The 18,526-nt window shown below is 41.9% G+C and overlaps 1 protein-coding gene across 1 annotated transcript in view; it reads right to left on the reverse strand.

Moving 5' to 3' along the window:
• Window positions 1-6,529: 6,529 nt before the first annotated feature.
• The window catches only part of LOC143767220 (uncharacterized), a 40,401-nt gene continuing 28,404 nt past the window's right edge, over window positions 6,530-18,526 (reverse strand). The window contains exon 10 of the mRNA XM_077255370.1: window positions 6,530-9,190. Within this exon, the coding sequence (XP_077111485.1) occupies window positions 7,668-9,190 (1,523 nt within the window). The 3' untranslated portion in view covers window positions 6,530-7,667. The remainder of the gene's footprint in view (window positions 9,191-18,526) is intronic.

The following is an 18,526-nucleotide window of genomic DNA, read 5'->3' on the forward strand; positions in this document are numbered from 1 at the left end:
ACAATCAGAGGGATGGCGCACTTCCGCATTCCAGTTGCGTTCCACAGAGGTGAACTGTCCTCGGATACATCAGGGTGACGTACTTCCGGTAGCGCCGGTTCCTCTTGCGTGTCACCTATCGTTTCAGGCACTTTTCTTAGACGTCACTTCCGGGCGGGTAGCTATAAAAGAATTAGCGCAGTAACCAGCCAACATGCAGGCTATTTCCCAGTGTCTTGTGTGCGGTCAGCAGTTATACTCACCACCGGATTTAATTGCGGTAAGCTCATTTCTTATACTATGGAGGAGTCTTTTTGCTTTTGTTTCTGTTTTTTGTCTTGGTATTAGCAGAGCTATCTGTTTATAGGCACGCATTCTTATTTAGTCTTTTGTCTTTGTACAGAACTCCTATTGGAGTCATATATATCTGAATGGTCGGTTCTTCTCAGCCACTTTGCTTTTCTCAGTTTCCACATTTGTCTGGTAAGCGAGTTTTCTTTCTCTTTTTCTTGGATTTGTTTTTTTGTTTTTGTGTTTTTTTGTTTGTTTTTTTGATTCTCTTATCACGAAGTTGCAGCATTCCTATATTTAAACAGTATGGAGTGATGTTTTAAGTTCTCCTTATTTCTTTGTGGGACACAGATCAGTTCTTTCATGGAGACCCCATTTATTATTTAGTAAATGTATGTGATTTTTTTCATATGGTAACATGCGGAAAACCTTTAGTGTGAACATGATCCGTTTAAAGAAAACATTTTTTGAAAAAATTGTAAATCATATTATATATAAAAATTATAACATATTATAATACTGATGTGAGGATAAAAAGATGACATTTTTGTCTTTCATGGTTATGTAAAAATACAAATTATATGTAAATATAATGAAATGTAATTTTGTATGGATCGTTATTGGTAAATATTAAATATACTGGGAACATATGAATAAATAAAAAATATTTTTTTTTTTTTTTTTCTTGAGTGCCGGACTTTGGATTATGTTCACCTGATACCAGAGCTTGACCAAGGAGCTCCTATTGTCTTACTCCTCGGAAGAGACATACTATGGGTGCACAAGGCTAGAGGACAGATTAACGGCCCACAAAACGCCCCGTATGCTCAGAGACTTGACCTAGGATGGGTCATCGTGGGAGACGTCTGTCTTGGTGGAGCACACAGGCCGACATCAGTCAACAGCATGCTCACCAATACTCTTGAGAATGGACGTCCGTCTCCCTTCCAGCCATGCGAGAGCAGTTTCCTGGTTAAAGAATTGCCACACAACACCCCTAGACCTTGTCCGTTAGCTGACCCTTCCTGCGAAGACCATGCATGCGACGGTGAGCAAGATCACATAGGGTGCACAGTTTTCCACAGGACAAGAGAAGACAACCAGGTAGCAACGTCCATAGAGGACAGACTGTTCTTGGAAATCATGGAGCGAGAGATAGTAAGAGATGAATCAAAGAGTTGGGTCGCACCTTTACCATTCAAACCACAGAGGCAACACTTACCCAACAACAGAGAACTTGTCTACAGTCATTTGTCTCCCTTACACGCAAACTGCAGAAGGCACCAGAAACAAGAGAACACTTCTTTACCTTCATGGAGAGAATTTTCCAGAGTGGCCAGGCGGAAATTGCACCTGCAGTTCAAGATTCCGAGGAATGTTGGTACTTACCTATTTTCGGCATGTATCATCCGAAGAAACCAGGTCAGATAAGAGTGGTATTGACTCAAGTGCCAGATACGAAGGTGTTTCTTTAAACGACATCTTTCTGTCTTGTCCAGACCTCAAGAACAGACTTCTGGGAGTACTTCTTCATTTCCGCAAAGATGCAGTAGCATTTATGGCCGACATACAACATATGTTTCACTGCTTCCTTGTTAAAGAAGAACACAGAAACTACTTGAGGTTTTTCTGGTACCGCGATAATGACCCCTACAAGGACATCGTGGAATATCGGATGAAGGTACACATCTTCGGGAACAGCCCTTCCCTTGCCGTCGCTATCTATGGCCTTAGACATTCAGCCAGAGAGGGTGAAGCAAAGTATGGATCGGATGTAAGATCGTTTGTGGAAAAGGATTTCTACGTAGATGACTGCCTGAAATCCACACCCACAGATGAGTCGGCAGTTAATCTCCTGAAAAGGGCTCAAGAAATGCTCGCTTCATCCAATTTGAGGTTGCACAAAATTGCTTCCAACAGCCAAAAACTAATGGCAGCCTTTCCCTCTCAAGATTACTCAACCGATTTAAAAGACTTGGATTTAAGCATGGACTCCATTCCCATGCAGCGGATCCTGGGTTTACTCTGGGATTTGAAAAATGATGCATTCACCTTCCAGATCAACGAGGAAGAGAAACCCTTCATGCGTAGAGGTGTCCTGTCCGTTGTAAACAGCTTGTACGATCCTCTGGGATTTGTAACCCCTGCAACTATCCAAGGTAAAATGATGTTGAGAGACTTCACCCAAGAGACGTCCGATTGGGATGATCTGCTTCCCAGCGAGAAAAGAGACTTGTGGGTAAGATGGAAGAACTCTTTAGAAGCCCTGTCAAGTCTCTACGTGGCACGACCATATGCTTCTGTGCCATCAACAGAAATCAAGATGCAAAGGCTTTGTATCTTCTGCGATGCATCAACCAAAGCAATTGCAGCAGTGGCGTATTTGAAAACTACCGACATCAATGAACAATGCTATGTAAGGCTTGTTATGAGCTGGACAAAACTGGCCCCACTCTGTGAACACACAGTACCCAGACCCACAATCAAAAAAAGATACTGCTGGTAATATGTGGTTTTGGAAAATGAGTTACACGCTCAACAGTACTTTATCTGAGGAGTAAAAAGGAACCTGGAAGTCTGGATGACCTCCTCAACAATCATCCAAACTTACGTGTTTTCCCGATGGCTTGTTTCCCTATGGGCATATTGAGCAGTCTTTGAAAAAATATCCAGTATGACCACAGTAGAGGCAAAATATAAGATCGGTACAACAACGGGCAGCTCCAACTTCCATTGGTTCCACCTCAGGTAGGTAGACTGATTTGGGGGAAATGACCAAAACCTCCTGTAGCTCATAGCACCTCTCCCGAATTTTGCGATCCAACCAAATGGCATAAGTCATGGCCTACCCCATGGAACAGGGTGGAATATGCAGAGCCAGAGCTTCCTTAAGGTGTATCCGAAAGGCCACAGCGAAACTGACACCTGAGAGCTGCATCATTCAGAACTTCAGAGGACCATTGCTGGAATTTGGTACTATAGTCAGGCTCATGATCTTTTCCTCCACAACCAGCATTATGTCAAGTTCATCGTAGATTAACCCCAAGGCGTAAAAAAAAGCATCAACAGATGACCGTTCTGTGGTTTGGGAAGACAAAATGCCCAAATCTGAAGACCCCCCCTCGCTGTATGGATATAATTATTCCCATCCACTGGGACTTATTCTCTGATGAGCAGGGTTGCAGGGTAAAAACTGGTTCTCCGTGAACACCCAAAACAGGTCTTTTGCCCCTGAAAATTTGTCAGGAAAGGACATTACTGATTAGGGAGAAACCAATTGCATATCAGAGGATACTGACATCACAGCCACTGCCAGTAGTGGAGACCAATGGGAAGTTTTCATCAAACTAATTATCTGACACGGCAACTGATATTGCGACAATTCAATACACTGGTATTATTTTGCCAGATCCTGCATCATCTGTGTCAGGTTTGCCATTTGGTCACAGAGCATGTGAACACGTTCTATACATTGTAATGTTACGCTAGTCACTACTCATGGACAAGCCCTTAGGCTGGGTGGTCTACAGGTTCAAGGTCAAAAGTCAGGGGGGGTACATCACAGACAGCGGGGTGAAACAAAGGCATAGTCATGTCACAGTCTGGAGTACTGGATAAGAATTCCAAGAAGGTAGCGGATTATGAAAAAAGGGCAAGTCAAATGCAAGGTAAGAAGCAAATCGAAAGTTGAGCAACAAAGATCAGAATACAAGACTAGGAGCCCAGACCACACACCTGTTGAGCAAAGCTACAATTGGCAGTAATTTAAGGAACAGAGCTGACTAAATAGTAAGATAATTGTTCATAACGGGGCACATGGATGAAGATTTGGCACGCTGTGGACCTGATTGGATGGTTAAATTGTCACTCATGACACTGACAGTCCTCACGCTCTGTCCTAGATTGGATGGCAGAACTCTCATTCACTGCATCCAGACACACTGACAAGCAGAATCATGACAGTACCTCCTCTTTTAGGGGGGCCATCAGACCCCCAGGTTTCCCAGGAAACCTATGACGGAAGGCTCTCACCAGATCGAATGAACCTGAACCCAAGATCCCTTCTCGGATCCATATCCCCTGCAATAAACGTGATATTGAAGTTTCTGACCCTCCGAGAATCCACGATCCTCTGCACCTCATACTCCAAACCTCCATTAACATAAAATGGTGGAGGCAGAAAAGAGGCAGACAACACTGATGGGACAAACTCCTTCAACAGGAACACTGATAGACAGAATCGTGACAAATATATTATCAAAATGTTCCTTAGAAGTTATGACCCATATTATCTAACAGGAGGAAATCAAATTGCACAAGTAACATTTCACTGGCGACAAAGACAAGGCTTTTACGTGGTTTTCATTCTTTTTGTGGTAACATTCTGATCCAAACCATGGACAATAAAAAAACAAGACAGAAGAAGAATAGCAGCCTTTGAAGTGTGGTGCTGGAGAAGGATGTAATGGATTTTCTATAAAAATCCAGCAGCACTTTTTCCATTTTTATATTCACTTGCTGAACCTGACAAGGTTTCTCTGCAGATTTAAGGACTGATCAACATATACAGGTCCTTCTCAAAAAATTAGCATATAGTGTTAAATTTCATTATTTACCATAATGTAATGATTACAATTAAACTTTCATATATTATAGATTCATTATCCACCAACTGAAATTTGTCAGGTCTTTTATTGTTTTAATACTGATGATTTTGGCCTACAACTCCTGATAACCCAAAAAACCTGTCTCAATAAATTAGCATATCAAGAAAAGGTTCTCTAAACGACCTATTACCCTAATCTTCTGAATCAACTAATTAACTCTAAACACATGCAAAAGATACCTGAGGCTTTTAAAAACTCCCTGCCTGGTTCATTACTCAAAACCCCCATCATGGGTAAGACTAGCGACCTGACAGATGTCAAGAAGGCCATCATTGACACCCTCAAGCAAGAGGGTAAGACCCAGAAAGAAATTTCTCAACAAATAGGCTGTTCCCAGAGTGCTGTATCAAGGCACCTCAATGGTAAGTCTGTTGGAAGGCAAAAATGTGGCAGAAAACGCTGTACAACGAGAAGAGGTGACCGGACCCTGAGGAAGATTGTGGAGAAGGACCGATTCCAGACCTTGGGGAACCTGAGGAAGCAGTGGACTGAGTCTGGTGTGGAAACATCCAGAGCCACCGTGCACAGGCGTGTGCATGAAATGGGCTACAGAGAAGCAGCACTGGACTGTTGCTAAGTGGTCCCAAGTACTTTTTTCTGATGAAAGCAAATTTTGCATGTCATTCGGAAATCAAGGTGCCAGAGTCTGGAGAAAGACTGGGGAGAAGGAAATGCCAAAATGCCTGAAGTCCAGTGTCAAGTACCCACAGTCAGTGATGGTGTGGGGTGCCATGTCAGCTGCTGGTGTTGGTCCACTGTGTTTCATCAAGGGCAGGGTCAATGCAGCTAGCTATCAGGAGATTTTGGAGCACTTCATGCTTCCATCGGCTGAAATGCTTTATGGAGATGAAGATTTCATTTTTCAGCACGACCTGGCACCTGCTCACAGTGCCAAAACCACTGGTAAATGGTTTACTGACCATGGTATTACTGTGCTCAATTGGCCTGCCAACTCTCCTGACCTGAACCCCATAGAGAATCTGTGGGATATTGTGAAGAGAAAGTTGAGAGACGCAAGACCCAACACTCTGGATGAGCTTAAGGCCGCTATTGAAGCATCCTGGGCCTCCATAACATCTCAGCAGTGTCACAGGCTGATTGCCTCCATGCCACGCCACATTGAAGCAGTCATTTCTGCCAAAGGATTCCCGACCAAGTATTGAGTGCATAACTGAACATTATTATTTGATGGTTTTTTTGTTTGTTATAAAAAAACACTTTTATTTGATTGGACGGGTGAAATATGCTAATTTATTGAGACAGGTTTTTTGGGTTATCAGGAGTTGTAGGCCAAAATCATCAGTATTAAAACAATAAAAGACCTGACAAATTTCAGTTGGTGGATAATGAATCTATAATATATGAAAGTTTAATTGTAATCATTACATTATGGTAAATAATGAAATTTAACACTATATGCTAATTTTTTGAGAAGGACCTGTATATGGAACTGGTAATGGTGAGAATATTTTTTAAAGTTTTGCACTTTACTAACCTTCAGTTAGTCGCGTCAAAATATTTACACTATTATTTGTATTGGGTTCATGGGACCTCAGTTTTCATATTGAAAAAAAAACCCCAATAAATTAAAGAAGAATTTTTAGTTTATTTAGGAACTTAAGGTACAACATCTTAGCTAAATGAAAAATATAACATTTTTAGTAATCAACAAAATGTAAACGGCTACTTACATACTATGAAATAAAAAAACAAGTAATTATTTGGAATCACAAATCTTCTTATGGTGCTCATTGTACATAATTCTTGCAATTATCACATCTGGTTTTGCTTTTTTCGGTCACTAGATCTCACATACAAATTGACATTGACCTACTTCCAGAAAATAAGGCTCGGTGTCATCATTGAGTCGTCTTTTCAGTAAACTTGGTCATTTCTAAATTAATGCTTTCATAATTTTATGAGTTCTTACAAATTACATCGGAAAAATAATTTCAGAAATTCTTTTGGGGTAATTATAATCTTATTAATCATGTTACAAATAATGTAAGCATTTATATCTGATACATTGAAGAGATAAAAAAGTAACGTTGAGCAACGTTTTAAGTTTAGCACAGTTTGACTTTTCTATCAATGCCACCCTGGGTTTTATGGTAAAAGTCTATTATTTCCAGCTTCTTGTTATCACCGTCACATATAACTATCATGATTCATAGTGGACAGTATGGTGGCTCAGTAGTTAGCACTGCAGCCTTGCAACATCTGCAAGTTTGTATGTCCTCCCCGTGTTTGCGTGGGTTCCCTCCCACACTCCAAAGATATACGGATATAGGATATAGACATTTTAGATTGTGCCAATAATGTCTGTAAAACGTTATGGTATAAATGGCGCTACACAACTGAGTAAAATAAATACTAGAAATACCTTGGGATTTTTTTTTGCTGCAGCACATGTAGTTGATGCAGCGTCATTAAGGACTAGGAAGCTACCAAAACAGACTGTTAACTGCCTTCCATATTTGCGGAAATATGACAAAAACAAACTTGATTGGGGTCCAATGGACTCCACTTGACTAAAGGTTAAATGGTACACAAAAACAGTAAATATTTTATAGAAATTAGGATTGTACTTACTTTATGGTCATTGATAATTATATACATTTTCTATCAATCATTTAGTGATCCGAGTTGATTTTCCTCTCTCTTGTAGAAAAGTGACTTTACTTGATTATAACTTGTAATTTTTCTGTTACATGATAACAATGTAATGATTTAAAACAAAAGAGGCTTCTCTCCTGTGTGAATTATTTCATGTTTAACAAGATCTAATTTCTTGGTAAAACATTTCCCACATTCTGAACATGAAAATGGCTTTTCCCCCATGTGAGTTCTCTGATGTCTAACAAGATTTGATTTTTCTAAAAAACATTTCCCACATTCCGAACATGAAAATGGCTTTTCCCCAGTGTGAGTTCTCTGATGTCTAACAAGATTTGATTTTTCTAAAAAACATTTCCCACATTCCGAACATGAAAATGGCTTTTCACCAGTGTGACTTCTCTGATGTCTAACAAGATCTGATTTCTGTTGAAAACAATCCGCACATTCGGAACATAAAAACGGTTTCTCCCCTGTGTGAGTTATTTGATGTTTAACAAGAGTTTGTTTGTCACTAAAACATTTCCCACATTCTGAACATGAAAATGGTTTTTCTCCTGTGTGAGTTCTCTGATGTGTAACAAGATGTGATTTATATATAAAACATTTCCCACATTCTGAACATGAAAATGGCTTTTCTTCTTTGTGTCTTCTCTGATGTGTAACAAGATAGAATTTATCTATAAAACATTTCCCACATTCCGTACATGAAAATGGCTTTTCGCCTGTGTGACTTCTCTGATGGGTAACAAGATAGAATTTATTTCTAAAACATTTCCCACATTCCGAACATGAAAATGGCTTTTCACCAGTGTGAATTCTCTGATGTCTAACAAGATCTGATCTCCGACTAAAACAACCCCTACATTCAGAACATAACAACGGTTTCTCCCCTGTGTGAGTTATTTGATGTTTAACAAGAGTTTGTTTCTCACTAAAACATTTCCCACATTCTGAACATGAAAATGGCTTCTCCCCTGTGTGAGTTCTCTGATGTATTACAAGATGTGTTTTATGTCTAAAACATTTCCCACATTCTGAACATGAAAATGGCTTTTGCCCTGTGTGAATTCTCTGATGTGTAACAAGATGTGATTTATCTGTAAAACATTTCCCACATTCTGAACATGAAAATGGCTTTTCCCCTGTGTGTTTTCTCTGATGTGTAACAAGATGGTATTTATGTCTAAAACATTTCCCACATTCCGAACATGAAAATGGCTTCTCCCCTGTGTGAGTTCTCTGATGTCTAACAAGATGTGTTTTATCCATAAAACATTTCCCACATTCTGAACATGAAAATGGCTTTTGCCCTGTGTGAGTTCTCTGGTGTTTAACAAGAATTGTTTTCGCACTAAAACATTTCTCACATTCTGAGCATGAAAATTGCATCTCCCCTGTGCGAGCTACTTCATGTTCATCAGAACTGTAGTAGTTTTTGTTTTTCATATTTTCCTTTAACGAAGTCAAAGAAAAGACCTGTCTAAAAGGATCAGATAATAGATTTTTTCTTAGAAGGTCTTGAGGTATATCGGTGATAATTATATCTTCTTTATATGTATCTGATGTGATACCTTGATCCCCTGCTGCAAAATCTGAAAATATCAGATGTCCCTCTGAGCTCCTGGTATAGTTATCTGCCAAAAATAAAATTATTATTTGTCAATAACACTGCATTGAAATTATATTAATATTTATATTATCTATATAATTTCCATACAAACTGTAATACAATTCATTTTTAGACAATAGACTACTACCCAAGGACTTGTAGATTATAATGTTAGGCCACCAGATTGTGCTTTTTTCAATATTTTCTCTTCTCTGTTGAAGCCACATTCTCTATAGGTTCTGGTTTCACTTCACCTGTCACCAATCATATGCAGTTTCATGTTCAGTGGATCTTTAGAAATTTAACTGCAAGTCAGTGCTATTAGGCCACGTTAACACGTTCAGTATTTGGTCAGCATTTTACCTCAGTATTTGTAATCCAAAACTAAGAGTGGAACAATCAATGGAAAAGTATAATAGAAATATGTCACCACTTCTGTATTTATCACCCACTGCTGGTTTTGGTTTACAAATACAGATATAAAATACTGACCAAATACTGAACGTGTGAACGTGGCCTTAGATAGTTTTCATCTCTCATACACTCCCTGACAGGTATATACTGTACATGCATCTAGCACAGAGCACGGCTGTATGGTCATGTAAAAATAAGCCACGGCTTTTATGCAAGTGTAGGTTTTGTATTTTTTTTATAAAAAGAAACTAAGCGTTAGATACAAGATAGGAGAAGAAGTTTTAAGTACTATTTTATATGTATTGGAAGTCAACAGAAAGCATTGGATTCCATAATGAATATGGGAGCACTGGGGATCTGAAAATGAATTCCCTGTAATCCATGGATGGCAGTTGTTGGTTCTTTCAAAGATCACCTAGCTTAAAGGCTACAGAAATCTTTGTGCACAACAAATAGGTAACCACATAGGTGACTAAACTTCTGTGGTAACAAAGCTCCACATATCTGGTTTTTTTTGCATGGAGCTATCCTGCTCATCAGAAACCCTCACAGCTGTTTTTTCACTTCTTCCACATTCAAACTTTTTTCTCTCGGGATGTTTCTCCAGCACAAGGAAAGAAATGTCAACATACACCATTCTGATTTAGTTAATGAATCAGGATATTTTTGATGGCATGTGAGTGCTATCCGGAAATGCAAACCCATTCCCTTGAATGGGCAAATTCAATCAAGGGGATCAAACCCAGACATGGGTTCTCTTCAGGAAAATGGCATTTATGTCCAAAACAGTGGGCCTGTTAATTGTTGCCCGTCTAGATTCCATTATTATTATTATTTGTGTCCTTTTTTAGAATGGAAATCAAAGTTCTGCATGATAAGCTTTCTTTGCCGATAAAATATTATATATATATATATATATATATATACACTCACTGGCCACTTTATTAGGTACACCTGTCCAACTTCTTGTTAACACTTAATTTCTAATCAGCCAATCACATGGCGGCAACTCAGTGCATTTAGGCATGTAGACATGGTCAAGACAATCTCCTGCAGTTCAAACCGAGCATCAGTATGGGGAAGAAAGGTGATTTGAGTGCCTTTGAACGTGGCATGGTTGTTGGTGCCAGAAGGGCTGGTCTGAGTATTTCAGAAACTGCTGATCTACTGGGATTTTCACGCACAACCATCTCTAGGGTTTACAGAGAATGGACCGAAAAAGAAAAAAAATCCAGTGAGCGGCAGTTCTGTGGGCGGAAATGCCTTGTTGATGCCAGAGGTCAGAGGAGAATGGGCAGACTGGTTCGAGCTGATAGAAAGGCAACAGTGACTCAAATCGCCACCCGTTACAACCAAGGTAGGCCTAAGAGCATCTCTGAACGCACAGTGCGTCGAACTTTGAGGCAGATGGGCTACAGCAGCAGAAGACCACACCGGGTACCACTCCTTTCAGCTAAGAACAGGAAACTGAGGCTACAATTTGTACAAGCTCATCGAAATTGGACAGTAGAAGATTGGAAAAATGTTGCTTGGTCTGATGAGTCTCGATTTCTGCTGCGACATTCGGATGGTAGGGTCAGAATTTGGCGTAAACAACATGAAAGCATGGATCCATCCTGCCTTGTATGGAGCATCTTTGGGATGTGCAGCCGACAAATCTGCGGCAACTGTGTGATGCCATCATGTCAATATGGACCAAAATCTCTGAGGAATGCTTCCAGCACCTTGTTGAATCTATGCCACGAAGAATTGAGGCAGTTCTGAAGGCAAAAGGGGGTCCAACCCGTTACTAGCATGGTGTACCTAATAAAGTGGCCGGTGAGTGTATATATATATATATATATATATATATATATATATATATATATATATATATACTGTTCAAAAAAATAAAGGGAACACTTAAACCACAAAATATAACTTCAAGTAAATCACACTTCTGTGAAATCAAATAGTCCACTTAGGCAGCAGCACTGTTTGACAATCAATTTCACATGCTGCTGTGCAAATGGAATAGACAACAGATGGAAATTATTGGCAATTATCAAGACACACTTAATAAAGGAGTTTTTCTGCAGGTGGGGACCACAGACCACATCTCAGTACCAATGCTTTCTGGCTGATGTCTTGGTCACTTTTGAATGTTGTGCTTTCACACTCGTGGTAGCATGAGACGGACTCTACAACCCACACAAGTGGCTTAGGTAGTGCAGCTCATCCAGGATGGCACATCAATGCGAGCTGTGGCAAGAAGGTTTGCTGTGTCTGTCAGCGTAGTGTCCAGAGGCTAGAGGCGTTACCAGGGGACAGGCCAGTACACCAGAGGATGTGGAGAGGGCAACAACCCAGCAGCAGGACCTCTACCTCAGCCTTTGTGCAAGGAGGAACAGGAGGAGCACTGCCAGAGCCCTGCAAAATAAATATAGAAAAACTGACTGAACAGCCATCTAGTCTGAACTGGTGCATAACCAAAAAGTCTTACATAGCAAATAGATAATGGCTGCACTCAAAATTTACTGTGCTAAAGCAAGGAAATGTGCGATACATGAAATGTGAATAGCATAATGGCTTGTGAAATTTATGAAAAAACACATGAGATTCTTAGCACAAGATTTGGCCAAAAGTTGTGAGCCCATCCACCAAACGTCAAGGTAATCTCAGAACGGATGGGTAACTAACCTGTCTGCCTAGTGTGAACACTTACCTATGGCTAATAACATGGTAAAGCCTGCATTTATAGGAAGGTTAGAACCAACTATGTTTGGATGTAATTAAAATCACAGCATGGTGAAGGGCGGGGCGTTCTAACCTTCCTATAAATGCAGGCTTTACCATGTTATTAGCCATAGATATGTGTTCACACTAGGCAGACAGGTTAGTTACCCATCTGTTCTGAGATTACCTTGACGTTTGGTGGATGGGCTCACAACTTTTGGCTAAATCTTGTGCTAAGAATCTCATGTGTTTTTTCATAAATTTCACAAGCCATTATGCTATTCACATTTTATGTATCGCACATTTCCTTGCTTTAGCACAGTAAATTTTGAGTGCAGCCATTATCTATTTGCTATGTAAGACTTTTTGGTTATGCACCAGTTCAGACTAGATGGCTGTTCAGTCAGTTTTTCTATATTTACTATGTACTGTTTTTTTCTGACTTGAACGCCCCGCCCTTCACCATGCTGTGATTTTAATTACATCCAAACATAGTTGGTTCTAACCTTCCTATAAATGCAGGCTTTACCATGTTATTAGCCATAGGTAAGTGTTCACACTAGGCAGACAGGTTAGTTACCCATCCGTTCTGAGATTACCTTGACGTTTGGTGGATGGGCTCACAACTTTTGGCCAAATCTTGTGCTAAGAATCTCATGTGTTTTTTCATAAATTTCACAAGCCATTATGCTATTCACATTTCATGTATCGCACATTTCCTTGCTTTAGCACAGTAAATTTTGAGTGCAGCCATTATCTATTTGCTATAGAGCCCTGCAAAATGACCTCCAGCAGGCCACAAATGTGCAAGTGTCTGCACAAATGGTTAGAAACCGACTCCATGAGGATGGTCTGAGTGCCCGATGTCCACAAATGGGGCTTGTGCTCACTGGCCAACACCGTGCAGGACACTTGGCATTTGCCACAGAACACCAGGTGTTGTGAATTTGGATTCTGGGCTCCCCCGGTGGCCACTGGTGGAATTGAACTGGTGTTTTCATCTTCTCTGTTCACCTGTTCCCATCAAGATGTGGGAGTCGCTATATAACCTTGCTGCTCTGTTAGTTGCTTGCCGGTCAACAATGTTATCAGAAGCCTCTCTGTGCTTGTTCCTGCTCCTAGACAACTACTAGATAAGTTGGACTCTTGTCCATGTTTGTTTTTGCATTTTTGTTCCAGTTCACAGCTGTAGTTTCGTTACTGTGTCTGGAAAGCTCTTGTGAACAGGAATTGCCACTCTGGTGTTATGAGTTAATGCCAGAGTTTTAAAGTAATTTCTGGATGGTGTTTTGATAGGGTTTTCAGCTGACTATGAAAGTGCCCTTTCTGTCTTCTGCTATGTAGTAAGTGGACCTCAAATTTGCTAAACCTATTTTCATACTACGTTTGTTATTTCATCTTGATTCACCGCCAATACATGTGGGGGGCCTCTGTCTCCTTTCGGGGTATTTCTCTAGAGGTGAGCTAGGACTAATATTTCCCTCTGCTAGCATTATTTAGTCCTCCGGCTGGTGCTGGGCATCTAGAATCAACGTAGGCATGCTACCCGGCCACTGCTAGTTGTGTGTTAGGTTTAGTTCATGGTCAGCTCAGTTCCCATCTTCCAAGAGCTAGTTCCTATATATGCTGATGCTATGTTCTCTTGCCATTGAGAACATGACAGTTTGACCGGCCCACTAAAGGGTTAAAATCCTTGGCTGAGAAAGGAGAGAAATAAGAAGTCTGCTGAGAATTTTTTTTTTTTTTCTCCTTCTAATCTTTGAATGGCTCTGTGTCCACCTGTTTGTAATGGATCTTCAGAGTGTAACTGCAGGTTTGAATAATCTCGCCACGAAGGTACAAAATTTGCAAGACTTTGTTTGTCATGCACCTATATCTGAGCCGAGAATTCCTTTGCCGGAATTTTTCTCGGGGAATAGATCTGGGTTTCAGAATTTTCGAAATAATTGCAAATTATTTTTGTCCCTGAAATTTCGCTCTGCCGGAGACCCTGCACAGCAGGTCAGGATTGTGATTTCCTTGCTCCGGGGCGACCCTCAAGACTGGGCTTTTTCGTTGACACCAGGGGATCCTGCGTTGCTCAATGTGGATGCGTTTTTTCTGGCCTTGGGGTTGCTTTATGACGAACCTCATTTGGAGCTTCAGGCAGAAAAAACTTTGATGTCCCTATCTCAGGGGCAAGATGAAGCGGAAATTTACTGTCAAAGATTCCGTAAATGGTCTGTGCTTACTCAGTGGAATGAGTGCGCCCTGGCGGCGACTTTCAGAGAGGGTCTCTCTGATGCCATTAAGGATGTTATGGTGGGGTTCCCTGTGCCTGCGGGTCTGAATGAGTCCATGACAATGGCTATTCAGATCGATAGGCGTTTGCGGGAGCGCAAACCAGTGCACCATCTGGCGGTGTCCACTGAGAAGTCGCCAGAGAGTATGCAGTGTGATAGAATTCTGTCCCGAAGCGAGCGGCAGAATTTTAGACGGAAAAATGGGTTGTGTTTCTATTGTGGTGATTCTACTCATGTTATATCAGCATGCTCTAAGCGCACTAAAAAGCTTGATAAATCTGTTTCCATTTGCACCTTACCGTCTAAGTTTATTCTATCTGTGACCCTGATTTGCTCTTTGTCATCTATTACCACGGACGCCTATGTCGACTCTGGCGCCGCTTTGAGTCTTATGGATTGGTCCTTTGCCAAACGCTGTGGGTATGATTTAGAGCCTTTGGAGACTCTTATTCCTCTGAAGGGGATTGACTCCACCCCATTGGCTAATAATAAACCACAATACTGGACACAAGTAACTATGCGTATTAATCCGGATCACCAGGAGATTATTCGCTTTCTGGTGCTGTATAATCTACATGATGATTTGGTGCTAGGATTGCCTTGGCTGCAATCTCACAACCCAGTCCTCGACTGGAGAGCTATGTCTGTGTTGAGCTGGGGATGTAAGGGGGCTCATGGGGATGTACCTGTGGTTTCCATTTCATCATCTATTCCCTCTGAAATTCCTGAGTTCCTGTCTGACTATCGTGACGTCTTTGAGGAGTCCAAGCTTGGTTCATTACCTCCGCACCGAGAGTGCGATTGTGCCATAGATTTAATCCCGGGTAGTAAATACCCAAAGGGTCGTTTATTTAATCTGTCTGTGCCTGAACATGCTGCGATGCGAGAATATATAAAGGAGTCCTTGGAAAAGGGACATATTCGTCCGTCGTCATCTCCCTTAGGAGCCGGTTTTTTCTTTGTGTCAAAAAAAGACGGCTCTTTGAGACCATGTATCGATTATCGGCTTTTGAATAAAATCACTGTAAAATATCAATACCCATTGCCGTTGCTGACTGATTTGTTTGCTCGCATAAAGGGGGCCAAGTGGTTCTCTAAGATTGACCTTCGTGGGGCGTATAATTTGGTGCGAATCAGGCAGGGGGATGAGTGGAAAACCGCATTTAATACGCCCGAGGGCCACTTTGAGTATTTAGTGATGCCTTTTGGTCTTTCAAATGCTCCGTCAGTTTTCCAGTCCTTTATGCATGATATTTTTCGCGATTATTTGGATAAGTTTATGATTGTGTATCTGGATGATATTCTGATTTTTTCGGATGACTGGGACTCTCATGTCCAGCAAGTCAGGAGGGTTTTCCAGGTTTTGCGGTCTAATTCTTTGTGTGTGAAGGGTTCTAAGTGTGTTTTTGGGGTACAGAGGATTTCCTTTTTGGGATATATTTTTTCTCCTTCTTCCATTGAAATGGATCCTGTCAAGGTTCAAGCTATTTGTGATTGGACGCAGCCCTCTTCTCTTAAAAATCTTCAGAAATTTTTGGGCTTTGCTAATTTTTATCGTCGATTTATTGCTGGTTTTTCGGATATTGCTAAGCCATTGACCGATTTGACTAAGAAGGGTGCTGATGTTGCTGATTGGTCCCCTGACGCTGTGGAGGCCTTTCGGGAGCTTAAGCGCCGTTTTTCCTCTGCCCCTGTGTTGCGTCAGCCTGATGTTGCTCTACCTTTTCAGGTTGAGGTCGACGCTTCTGAGATCGGAGCTGGGGCAGTGTTGTCGCAGAAAAGTTCTGACTGCTCCGTGATGAGGCCTTGTGCCTTCTTTTCCCGTAAATTTTCGCCCGCTGAGCGGAATTATGATGTTGGGAATCGGGAGCTTTTGGCCATGAAGTGGGCTTTTGAGGAGTGGCGCCATTGGCTTGAGGGGGCCAGACATCAGGTGGTGGTATTGACTGACCACAAAAACTTGATTTATCTTGAGACCGCCAGGCGCCTGAATCCTAGACAGGCGCGCTGGTCATTATTTTTCTCTCGGTTTAATTTTGTGGTGTCATACCTACCGGGTTCTAAGAATGTTAAGGCGGATGCCCTTTCTAGGAGTTTTGAGCCTGACTCGCCTGGTAACTCTGAGCCCACAGGTATCCTTAAGGATGGAGTGGTATTGTCAGCCGTTTCTCCAGACCTGCGGCGGGCCTTGCAGGAGTTTCAGGCAGATAGACCGGATCGTTGCCCACCTGATAAACTGTTTGTTCCTGATGATTGGACCAGTAGAGTCATCTCTGAGGTTCATTCTTCTGCGTTGGCAGGTCATCCTGGCATTTTTGGTACCAGGGATTTGGTGGCAAGGTCCTTCTGGTGGCCTTCCCTGTCACGAGATGTGCGAGGCTTTGTGCAGTCTTGTGACGTTTGTGCTCGGGCCAAGCCTTGTTGCTCTCGGGCTAGTGGATTATTGTTGCCCTTGCCTATTCCTAAGAGGCCTTGGACGCACATCTCGATGGATTTTATTTCAGATCTGCCTGTTTCTCAGAAGATGTCTGTCATCTGGGTGGTGTGTGACCGTTTCTCTAAGATGGTCCATTTGGTTCCTCTGCCCAAGTTGCCTTCTTCTTCCGAGTTGGTTCCTCTGTTTTTTCAAAATGTTGTTCGTTTGCATGGTATTCCTGAGAATATCATTTCTGACAGAGGGACCCAATTCGTGTCTAGATTTTGGCGGGCATTCTGTGCTAGGATGGGCATAGATTTGTCTTTTTCGTCCGCTTTCCATCCTCAGACGAATGGCCAGACCGAGCGGACTAATCAGACCCTGGAGACATATCTGAGGTGTTTTGTGTCTGCTGACCAGGATGATTGGGTTGCTTTTTTGCCATTGGCAGAGTTCGCTCTCAATAATCGGGCCAGCTCTGCCACTTTGGTGTCCCCGTTTTTCTGTAATTCGGGGTTTCATCCTCGATTTTCCTCTGGTCAGGTGGAATCTTCGGATTGTCCTGGAGTGGATGCTGTGGTGGAGAGATTGCATCAGATCTGGGGGCAGGTGGTGGACAATTTGAGGTTGTCCCAGGAGAAGACTCAGCTTTTTGCCAACCGCCACCGTCGTGTTGGTCCTCGGCTTTGTGTTGGGGATTTGGTGTGGTTGTCTTCTCGTTTTGTCCCTATGAGGGTCTCTTCTCCTAAGTTTAAGCCTCGGTTCATCGGCCCGTATAAGATATTGGAGATTCTTAACCCTGTTTCCTTCCGTTTGGACCTCCCTGCATCCTTTTCTATTCATAACGTTTTTCATCGGTCATTATTGCGCAGGTATGAGGTACCGGTTGTGCCTTCCGTTGAGCCTCCTGCTCCGGTGTTGGTTGAGGGTGAGTTGGAGTACGTTGTGGAGAAAATCTTAGACTCTCGTGTTTCCAGACGGAGACTCCAGTATCTGGTCAAGTGGAAGGGATACGGCCAGGAGGATAATTCTTGGGTTAATGCATCTGATGTTCATGCCTCTGATCTGGTTCGTGCCTTTCATAGGGCCCATCCTGATCGCCCTGGTGGTTCTGGTGAGGGTTCGGTGCCCCCTCCTTGAGGGGGGGGTACTGTTGTGAATTTGGATTCTGGGCTCCCCCGGTGGCCACTGGTGGAATTGAACTGGTGTTTTCATCTTCTCTGTTCACCTGTTCCCATCAAGATGTGGGAGTCGCTATATAACCTTGCTGCTCTGTTAGTTGCTTGCCGGTCAACAATGTTATCAGAAGCCTCTCTGTGCTTGTTCCTGCTCCTAGACAACTACTAGATAAGTTGGACTCTTGTCCATGTTTGTTTTTGCATTTTTGTTCCAGTTCACAGCTGTAGTTTCGTTACTGTGTCTGGAAAGCTCTTGTGAACAGGAATTGCCACTCTGGTGTTATGAGTTAATGCCAGAGTTTTAAAGTAATTTCTGGATGGTGTTTTGATAGGGTTTTCAGCTGACCATGAAAGTG

Source organism: Ranitomeya variabilis, chromosome 4, assembly GCF_051348905.1.
Source record: "Ranitomeya variabilis isolate aRanVar5 chromosome 4, aRanVar5.hap1, whole genome shotgun sequence".
NCBI classification, from domain to species: Eukaryota; Metazoa; Chordata; class Amphibia; order Anura; family Dendrobatidae; genus Ranitomeya; species Ranitomeya variabilis.